Raw genomic sequence first — 10,915 nt, 5'->3', positions numbered from 1 at the left:
CAAACACAGAATAAGCCTCTTTGAAGATTGAAGTCAAGATCTTCAGATCCCTCTCTTTTCTCAAAGAAATAACACTAGATCCTACAATTGTTCCCCTTGGGTTAAGGCTTCATATCCCTGATTGTTCTGGCTACTTTCTTCTTTCCAGATGCTAGTTTATGTAGACTCTTCTTAACAGGAAATGCCCTCTGAACAATTTGTGGAGATCTGACCAACATGATTACTCTCGTCATTCTCAGCACTATTTTTTTTTTTTTTTTGTAGCCTAAGCTGGCATAAGCATTTTTTACAGCATCAAATTCCGTCCTTTTAGTGATTGCCTTGGCACAGGCAGTGTACTGGCACTCTGCCAGAGTGAGAGAAAATGATGCAGCAGGGTCTGGCAGGACCTGAACTCTTTACCAGAGGATAGGCTGGGAACCTGAACAGGGAAAAGCACAAAGCCAGAGATGTGAAGTTGTAAGGGTGGCTTGGGTAGAAGAACAGCAGGAGAGGGAAAGTTTAGAACTGACAGACAATATTCTTAGAGATCAACTCTCTGACAACTCAATAGAAGAATCTGAGCTTCAAGCTTTTCCCTGTGATCCTCTGGCTCCTTTTTTTTTTTTTTTTTTTAATTCTTATTTACTGGGATGCCTAGGTCTCTTAGTGGTTGAGCACCTGCCTTCTGCTCAAGGCATGATCCTGGGGAGCCTGCTTCTCCCTCCGCCTGTGTCTCTTCCTCTCTCTCTCTCTCTCAGTGTCTCTCATGAATAAATAAATAAAATCTTTTATAAATATTTATTTATTTTTTTGATCCTCTGACTTTAAGTCTTTTAAGTTATTTGAAAGGAAAGTTAATGTGGGGCTGGAAAGTTTATGTGTTAAATTTTTCTTTAAAATGAGAATGTTAGAAAAGTAATCAGATGCTATATTGGATCCTGTTCCAATAGGCAGCTGGTACCGCATAAAGTAAGGAAAACTTCAAGGAAATAAAAGGTGTTTGGAAAAATCCAGTTGTCATTGCTTTGTGTGTTGTGACGTTGGGGTAGGCAGCCTCCAAGATGGCACCTAATGATTCTTAGGTACTGGTTTTCCTGAGGGTAATCTAAGTAACCAGTAGGTTATGTGGAAATGATAGTTACTTCTGAAATTAGGTCATGAAAGACATTGTGGGTGCTGTCTTGCCCTCTTGGATGACCTGCTCCAGAGGAAGTCAGCCACCACGGCATGAAGATGCTCAAGCAGCCCTATAGAAAGAGCTTCATGGTGAAAAAAGGAGGCCCCCTACCAACAGTCAGCATTGACTTAACAACTATGTGAGTGAGCCACGTTGGAAGAGCCTCCCTTAATCCCCATTAAACCTTTCGATGACTAGTTCTGGTAGACATCTTGACTGTAATCTCTTGAGGCCCTAAACCAGAGAACCATCCAGCTAAGGTCCTCTTGAATTCCTTACCTGAAGAAACTGGGAGACCATGTTTACTGGGGCATAAGTTACTCAGCTACTAAGTTTTAAGCTACTAATTTTTGAGGAATTTATTATGCAGTTATAGATAACTAATACAGAGGAACAGAAAGGAGGAGTAAGGAATAAAGACCTCTCCTTCTAGGTCTGCATTCTTCCTGGCCCGTAACCACGGAATGCTAGCTTCCTTTTGGCTTCTGGACACTGCTGACAACCGAGAGAGCTAGAGGTTGACAAGAAGGAAGGGCTTCATGCCTCTTACCATGCTCTTCCTCCTCCCTCTTCTCTTTCTTTTTTTTTTTTTAATTTTTATTTATTTATGACAGTCACAGAGAGAGAGAGAGGCAGAGACGGAGAAGCAGGCTCCATGCACCGGGAGCCCGACGTGGGACTCGATCCCGGGTCTCCAGGATCGTGCCCTGGGCCAAAGGCAGGTGCTAAACCGCTGTGCCACCCAGGGATCCTTCTCTTTCTTTTTAGAGGGAGACCAGGATGACATTGAGAACTTACACACATTTTGCTTTTGACTTTACAGTGGCCCTTGGGAAAAGCTGCACTTGCCTTTATCCATTTGTTACTAGGCTGTGGTTCCTTGACAGCAGGGCTTGGATCTTAACTATTTCTATCCTCATTGCCTAGCAAGTGAACATATATGAATAATGAATGATACTAAGAGTGAGGGCAAAAATCCCTCCTTCCTCCTGAACTCTGAAGAGATTCCATTCTTAGAATGCTTCCTTGAGTGGAGCAATTCCATTCATAGCCCATCAATAAGTCTTGATAATAATAGCATGCATGCCATCAGCCATTTTCACTATTACAAACCTCCCTAGTCCACTATTATTTATTTATTTTATTTAAATTCAATTAGTTAACATATCATGTATAATTAGTTTCAGAGGTAGAGTTCAGTGATTCATCAGTCTTATATAACACCCAGTGCTCACTACATCACACGCCCTTCTTAATGACCATCACCCGGTTACCCCATCCCTCCCAGTTTACTATTTTAACAATCTCTCTAGTTAAGCTCCTTGTTTTTAGGGGCTTCCTTTCACTTTTTCATCCCATTTCTTCTACGGAATGTTGCTTTCAACTGTTGCTCAATCTCCCAAGATGGTTGAGCCAGGAAAGCATGCATAGACGCCTGCTGCTAATAAATCAACACACCACTGCCAAGTTTTCCAAAATCACAGTGGGAAGAGCCCTGTACTGGAGATAGGAGAACTAATGCTGGGCTACAGGTCCCTGGGCAGGTTGTTTCCCCTCCCTGAACCTGTTTATCTTAAATTGAAATACTGGGTCTAGATGAGGCTCTAAAGTCGTTGGGTTCTGGCAAGTTAGAATTCCAAGGTGCAACCCAAAAGTGAAACCCAGTGGTCAGACTTCTGAGTAAGTGTCATGATTACAGTGCAAGGTTCCCGGGACTTCCCTTTATCAGCCCAAGGATGTGGCCTCAGCCAAAGGCTGGCAGGTTTACAGGGAAGTCTTCCGGTTTAGAAAGACGATCTTCTTCGTGTTTCCAGTTTTGTTACTAACTCCGGGTGACCTTGGGCAAACTCGCTCAGGACCTCAGACGAGGGAGGTCCCTGTTACCCCCCCCCCCCCCAAAAAAAGGTCTGAACTTTGAGAGCTTTTCGCAAAATTTCTCTTCCTACAACCCGGGCGGCTCAGAGCCGGAGCCAGGGTCTGGCCCAGCCAGAAGTCCCCGCTGGGACCTGCGGTCTACACCCAACCCCGCCGCGCGCGCCGGAGGAGGTGGCTCGGTTTCGGTGGAGGTAGCTACAGGTGAGCTCTTAAAGGGGCCGCCACGAGCTCGGGTGACAACCTGAGACGGGTGACTGGGCGAGGAGTGCAGACACGGGCGTGTGGATGAACGAGCAAGGGAAAGAGGGAACCAGGGTTTTCTTCCCTCCCTTCAATGCATTCACGCTTAGACTTAATCAGACTTAAAAACCCTCCAGGAGCAAACGCCTCAAACTCTCAATCTAGTTTACAAGCCCTTCTTTTTTCAACCCCTCCCCCCCAAAAGACTTGTACTGACGGGCGAATAATTTATTTTTTAAAAAAGATTTTATTTATTTATTTATTTATTTATTCATGATAGACATAGAGAGAGGGGGGGGAGGCAGAGACACAGAGAGGGAGAAGCAGGCTCCACGCAGGGAGCCCGATGCGGGACTGGATCCCGGGGCTCCAGGATCGCGCCCCCAGCGATGCCCGAGAGTTTAAAGCATCAGTACGTAGTGGCGGAGAGCGCGCCCCCACCCAGGCCCCGCCCCTTCCCCGGCCAGGCCCCGCCCCCGCGGCGGGCAGGCCCCGCCCCTCCCCGCGCCAGGCCCCGCCCCTTCCCGGCCAGGCCCCGCCCCCCGCGCCCCTGACGTGGGCGGCGCGGTCTACTCCTCCGCGAGACCGCTCCTCGGGGCCGGGGATCCGCTCCCCGGGGGCGCCGGGACCTCGCCGCGCGCGGAGGCGGAGGCAGCACGCGTGTAGGGACGTTACGAGGTGTGTCGGCATGTGTGTCCCGGACCTGCTGTAGGTGAGGTCGCGTCGCGCTCGGAGCCGCGGGCTGCGGCGAGGTGAGGGCGGGCTCCGGGGGCCGCGCCGGGCCACCTGTGGAGCGCGCGCCCAGTCGTCGGGCCGCGGGGCCGCGCCGGGGCCGCCCGTCCGCGGGGAGGCCGGCGGGGCCGCGCGCCGGGCCCCGGCCCCTCCGCGCCGCCTCCCCCTGCCGCCCCGAAGGCAGCGGCGCTCCGAGCCCGGGGTGGGCGCCCGCCGCCTCCTCACTTCCCATTGGCTGGGAGCGCGGTCACGTGGGGCGCGGCCGGCCAGCTCCGGGGCCGCCATCTTGGCGGAAAGTTTGGGGGCCGAGCGGCGAGGGGCGCGGAGGGAGGGAGGGAGGGAGGGAGGCGACGCTCCGGGGGTGGGGCGGCGGCGGGCGCGGCGGCGGGGGCGGCGGCGGCGGCTCCTCCTCCTCCTCCTCCTCCTCCTCCTCCCCGCGCCCCCCGGCTCGCTCACCCCCCGCGTGCTCGGCTCCTCGAGCCCCGGGCGGGGCCGGGCGGGCGGCCCCCGAGCCCGTCCCGAGCGCACGCCGCTCGCGGGAACTTGGCGCCGCAGGTGTGGGGCCCGCGGGCCCGTGTCCCCGCAGCCTCCAGCCTCGCGCCGCTGCGCCCCCGCGCCCCGGAGCAGGTGGGGCGTCTGCACGCGTCGGCCGGGCCCGCGTCCGGGCACCGAGCGCCCCTGGGAGCCGGAGCTGCAGGTCCCTGTGCGGGGGGGCCCTCCCTCGGGGGCAGCTTCCTGGGACCCCCCCGCCCCCAACCCTGCTGTTTCACTTGGGAAAACTTGGGCAGCGGGTGTGGCCCCTTCTTCAGGTACGGCTGGGAGTTTTCCGCGATTTTGAGAGTTCAGGGGAGGAATGCAACTTAGCACCACGATCCTCTTGTTTTGCTTCGGTTGTTCCCTTACTGTGTTTTTTTTTTTTTTTTTTTTTTTAATTTATTTTTAAAATTTTTTTAAAGGTGTGTGCCCTCTTTCCGATACTGGAGGGAAAAACAAAAAACAAAAAACATGCCGGTCCGGAAGCAAGGTGAGAATTTATTTCGGGACCTCTCTTCTCGTGCGGGTGAGTGAGTGAGAGTGTTGTGTCTGTGTTCTGATTTGTGTTTTAAAGATGTTGGATTAGGGGATCCCTGGGGGGCTCAGCGGTTTAGCACCTGCCTTTGGGCCGGGGCGTGACCCCGGGGTCCTGGACTGAGTCCGCATCAGCTCCCTGCAGGGAGCCTGCTTCTCCCTCCTCCTGTGTCTCTGCCCCCCCCCCCCCGCCCCCATCATCTATCTATCATAAATAAATAAATCTATCTTTAACAAAATAAAAATGTTGGACTCTGATAAGACGGCGTCGTCGCCCTTCCCTGCTTGTTAGGAGACCGAAGCCGCCTATCCTGGAGGGGAGGGACCCCTGTCAGTGTCGTTTTCAAACTTTTCTTTTCTGGCGTCGCGGTCTGTAGTGGCTCTCGAGAGGCAGGTTCCTGTTCACTCCTCTGAAAGGTCTTCGTGAAGACTCTTTAATTGGTGTTTTGATATTTTAACTTTATTTATTTATTTATTTTTTGATATTTTAACTTTATGATCTTAGGCACTCTTTTGTGAGCAGTCATGGGAACCTGGCTATAAGAACTGGTGTTTTGAAACAGTTAAGATTCGGATTATTATTATTATTTTTAAAGATTTTATTTATTTATTCATGATAGACATAGAGAGAGAAAGAGAGGCAGAGGCATAGGCAGAGGGAGAAGCAGGCTCCATGCTGGGAGCTGATGCGGGACTCTATCCTGGACCCCGGGGTCATGCCCTGGACCAAAGGCAGGTGCTAAACCGCCGAGCCACCCAGGGATCCCCCAAGATTCAGATTATAATAACAAATTGTAGGTAATCTGCTTTTGCATGTCGGATCGGCTGAAGCTGTGTTAACTGATACTTTGATCAAACAGCCTTGTGTTGTTTTAGACTACTACACATTTATCACCAACTGTTTATCTTCCTCCTTTTTCTGTGACATACATTTAGAAATGTTTCAATTATTCTAAGGAATATATGTGTGTGTGAGTGTAGCAGCGTTGATTGACCTAAAGGATTTGGGGAGGTGTTGAGATGTCTTGTAGGATGATTTGCTGCATAAGTAGTGTGTAATAACTGTATATGTGTAATTTTAATCAAACTCTTGTTTCCTTCCCAGACACCCAGAGAGCACTGCACCTTTTGGAAGAATATCGTTCAAAACTAAGCCAAACTGAAGACAGACAGCTCAGAAGTTCCATAGAACGAGTCATTAACATTTTTCAGAGCAACCTCTTTCAGGCTTTAATAGGTGGGAATTAAAACTTTATTTGTGACCATTATACATCAGCTAGGCTTAATGCTCCTCTGAATTCATTTATTTTATTTTATTATTATTATTATTATTTTTTAATTTTTATTTATTTACTTATGATAGTGACAGAGAGAGAGAGAGGCAGAGACACAGGCAGAGGGAGAAGCAGGCTCCATGCACCGGGAGCCTGATATGGGATTCGATCCCGGGTCTCCAGGATCGCGCCCTGGGCCAAAGGCAGGCGCCAAACCGCTGCGCCACCCAGGGATCCCTTCATTTATTTTAAAACTTAACAGAGTGACGTATTTGGTTCTCTGTAAGGCACTCAGTAACTTGAACATCCAGGGAGTTGTATGTTTGATAGGCCAATATCCTTTCCAAAAATACCTAATAACCAAAAAAGCCATTCAGTGTGATTATTTCAGTGGTCTTTGGTGACAGTGCTTTATATCCCGAGCATTAATTACTAGAAGATGGAGAAGTTGCAAAAATGTTTCAGGATCCAAAAAAATAAAGGCTGAATAACTATTAGGTTGTTTCTATATTTGACCTCTATTTCTCTGGAGTTCCTGAAAATGTTTGAAGAGTTCTGCTACGTTTGAGGATATACATCTCCTTAATATAGACTTCTATTGAAACTTGGCATTCAAGGAGTTAGAATTTTATTTTATTTTATTTATTTAAAGATTTTATTTATTCATGAGAGACAGAGAGAGAGAGAGAGAGAGGCAGAGACACAGGCAGAGGGAGAAGCGGGCTCCCAGTAGGGAGCCGGACGTGGGACTCGATCCTGGGTCTCCAGGATCACATACCTGGGCTGAAACCTCTGAGCCACCTGGGCTGCCCAGGAGTTAGAATTTTAGGCCTGGGAAATTATCATAGAGATGATTCTGTCTAATATTATTTTGTAGACAGGAAAATTAAAACAATATCATTCATAACTAACTTAAATTTAAGGTGGTCCATTGTTTTAAAGTAGGCCTGGGCAAATAGTCAAGAGTCCTAAATTCCGTTCCTTTTACTGCTGTTAATTGAATGATGTTACACAAGTTTTTTAACCTTTTCTAAGTCACTATATTAGTTATAGAATGTGAATGCAATAGAACAATGGTTTTTAGCCCCTCCACTCTGATTTTAAAGTAGCTAGATTCTTTTTTAAAACAAAATCTTATATTTTGTACACAGTTCCCAATTTATGAAACAAGTTGATTTGTTTTATCTCTGGCCTCTCCTCTAGGTACCTAGAAAAGTGTGTAAACCACTGAAGTAGAAAATTTCTCCCTTTCAATTCTGAGAATGAAAAATTTTTAATTAATTGTTGACTCTGTAAATAGGACATGTACTTCATTATATTGCATTTATTTCCTTAGTAACTTCCAAGTCGATGTGACCTAATATTTCTTGATAGAGCAACTTTTGATGAGTTTGTGGACTACCTTCAAGTTAGCGTATTCTGTCAAAAAACTTAATGCTAAATTGATACTCTGCTAAATTTGTTTTAAAATTAAAGAAAGTTTAAGGAAGATCAGTACACCCGAATAATTTTTAAATCTAATATTATCGACTTTGAAAAACCTAAGAGTAGAGAGAACAATATAACTAACTGCCATATGTATAATTAACAATATAACTGTGACCCATCTTAAAAAATTATCGACATTCTGTCTTTTTGGTTTAAATTGATGGCCTTTTTTTTTACAATTGAATTTCTAAGCCCTGATGTTTGAGGTACAAATGGATGATCAAATTAGATTCCTCTTAAAAAAAACAGCAAAAAGGGAAGGGAAACATTTTTAGTTATTTGGTTTTCTAAATCAATGTTAAACCTAGGAATGTTTTATTTAAGAGTCACTGATTAGGAAAAAAATAGTATGACTTGTATGTCCTCGTTTACCTATAAACATAGATGGATGTAGTCCTCTATGTGAAGTCTGAGACTTAAGAAAATTAAATAGTCAGTAAAGTAGCTAAACAGAATCTACACTTCTTAGACTTACTCTGTAGATTGGAGATAGATTTGGAAGGTATGTTTGAAGGGCTTTTTAAAATATATCCTGCCTTGCCTGTTTTGAATGTTTATCTGTTCTTATATACAATTGAATCCTAATAGAATTAGTCCTGTAGTAAGTTTATATTTGTCAATCTCCTTAGTCCTGTGTAATTTCATTGATTGTGAATATACCTTGATATTTGGATTTACTTATGTTTTAATGTTTTATAGGAGGCAATATCAAATTTTGGTCTAAGAAAAGTAAAAGATTTTAGGAATTTTGAAATGGGTAAATTTAGTAGAGATTTTTGTTTCCATACTGTAATTAAATTAATTGTTTACTGAATTAAGTGCATTCTTTTGTGTTTATTGAAATTGAGTTAATTTATTAACCTTTATTACTTTTTTTACGTTGATGAAAATTTTTAGGTCAGTAAGATTTTCTTTTTGCTTTGTACCTGTACCAATGTTCTTGAAACAGCATAGTAGTGTACTTTAAACCTGTACATTCCCCTGAGCTAGCCTAGAGTCTGATGTTCATAGTATGTGCTGAGAAATCCTGGATTAACTGTTTTTTCCTTTAGTAGGTGGCTTTCTGTTTTCTGAGCTGGTACCTGTGGACTATTGGGTTTAAGGAAACGTGGGTCTTTTTTTTTTTGAAACATGGGTCTTGACCACCTGAGTTGTTTAAAAGTCATTTGGTGCTTAGGTTCTTGGCTGCCAGAATTTAGAAATCATTTCCTTAGGCTGTAGTGAATTGTTGTAGTTACTACTTTGGATTTGCTGTCTGCATAATTATTTATTGATTCTTTGAGCTAGTAGTTTGTATTGACTGTTTTCATGCATTTAAAAGAAGTTTGTGTGGGGCCCTGGGGTTTTGGTGTTATAGAAATGTTGATTTATTTTCTCCTTTCCTCCGTAGTTGATATATGTATATAGATGAGGTTTCTGTACCTGGGGGTTATTCAGAGGAATAAGCATGTACATACTGCATCACATCTGTTCTGAGATAACAATTTTTAAATATTTTAATGCCTTTGAATTTGGGATACATTTTACGACTGATGTAGGGAATGATTTTACATTCTTAGTGGCACATGAAATAATGGTGCATCCTGGAATTGATATCCTCAGTTCAATGAAACGACAATCATTGTCCTAGCTCTGATGTTTGTTAGTAACCTTAAAGGATGGCTTGAAGATTTAAAAATTATTGAAAGCAGGAAAGATTTTACTAATTTTGAGTTTCAGCTGATAAGTAGTTTCTTTACAGCTGAATATTTAAAGTTATATTTTTAAAAATCCATAAACTATATACATTTCTTTGAAATTTATTCCCCCAAATTTAAAAAATTTCATTTAAATTAAGTTTGCCAACATATACTATAACACCCAGTGCTCCTCTCCTTTTGTGCCCTCCTTAATGCCCGTCACTCCGTTATCCCTTCGCCTCATCTACCTCCCCTTCTACAACCCTTCGTTTCCCAGAGTTCAGAGTCTCTCATGGTTTGTCTTCCTCTTTGTTTTTACCCACTCAGTTTCCCCTCCTTCCCTTATGGTCCCTTTCACTATTTCTTAATATTTCACATATGAATGAAACCATATGATAATTGTCTTTCACCAATTGACATATTTCACTCAGCATAATACCCTCCAGTTCCATCCACCTTTGAAGTAAAACCTAGGTATTCGTCTTCTCTGATACTGAGTAATATTTCATCATGTATATATCACATTATCTTTATCCATTCATCTGTCGAAGGACATCGTAGCTCCTTCCACAGTTGGGCTATTGTAGACATTGCTGGTGTGAACATTGAGGTGCAGGTGTCCCGGCGTTTCACTGCATCTGTATCTTTGAGGTAAATCCCCAGCAGTGCAATTGCTGGGTCATAGGGTAGCTGTATTTTTAACTTCTTGAGGAACTTCCACGCTGTTTTCTAGGGTGGCTGTACCAGCTTGCATTCCCCCCAACAGTGCAAGCAGGTTCCCCTTTCTCCACATTTGTTGAGACATTTGTTGTTTCCCGTCTTGTTAATTTTCACCATTCTCACTGGTGTGAGGTGGTATCTCATTGTGGTTTTGATTTGTATTTCCCTGATGGCAAGTGATGCAGAGCATTATTTCATGTGCTTTTTGGCCTTGTATAAATCTTCTTTGTAGAAATCTCTTCTGTCCATTTCATGACTGAATTGTTTTTCTTAGGTGTTGAGTTTGATAAGCTCTTTACAGATCTTGGATACTAGCCCTTTATTTGATGTGTCATTTGCAAATATCTTCTCCCATTCCCTGGGTGGTTCTTTTAGTTTTGTTGACTGTTTTGCTCTGCAGAAGCTTTTTATCTTGATGAAGTCCCAAAAGTTCATTTTTGGTGATTATTTCTGTATAAATGGGAGAAAAACTCTGCTTAATTTTAATCTCTGATTAGGTGAGAAAAATGTGAAAACTTAATATATTTGATTGTGTATTCTCATTTTCTGTATTTACATTTGAAAATTTGTAAGTAAAGTAGACTGGATATGGTTTGATTATAGGTCAGAGCCCAGGTGTTTCAGGTCCATATTGGCTTGAGGTTATTTATGATTCTTAGATTTATCTGTAATTTGAGACA

At 44.2% G+C, this 10,915-nt stretch overlaps 1 protein-coding gene across 24 annotated transcripts in view; it reads left to right on the top strand.

The window, feature by feature from the left end:
• Positions 1-3,803: 3,803 nt before the first annotated feature.
• DLG1 (discs large MAGUK scaffold protein 1) overlaps positions 3,804-10,915 on the top strand; it is a 236,889-nt gene continuing 229,777 nt past the window's right edge. For 7 of the 24 annotated variants that reach the window (XM_025473532.3, XM_025473542.3, XM_025473517.3 and 4 more), the window contains exons 1-3: positions 3,811-3,986; positions 4,963-5,066; positions 6,180-6,311. In XM_025473532.3, coding sequence (XP_025329317.1) covers positions 5,012-5,066; positions 6,180-6,311 — 187 coding nt within the window. In that variant the 5' untranslated portion in view covers positions 3,811-3,986; positions 4,963-5,011. Of the gene's footprint in view, positions 4,027-4,640; positions 4,816-4,962; positions 5,067-6,179; positions 6,312-10,915 lie in introns of those variants that run through there. The other 17 variants (XM_035709914.2, XM_025473574.3, XM_025473563.3 and 14 more) reach the window with 9 other exon arrangements.

This window comes from Canis lupus, chromosome 33, assembly GCF_003254725.2.
Source record: "Canis lupus dingo isolate Sandy chromosome 33, ASM325472v2, whole genome shotgun sequence".
Classification (NCBI taxonomy): Eukaryota; Metazoa; Chordata; class Mammalia; order Carnivora; family Canidae; genus Canis; species Canis lupus.
The sequence above is the reverse complement of the archived record's forward strand: the minus strand, read 5'-3'. Positions and strand labels throughout refer to the sequence as shown.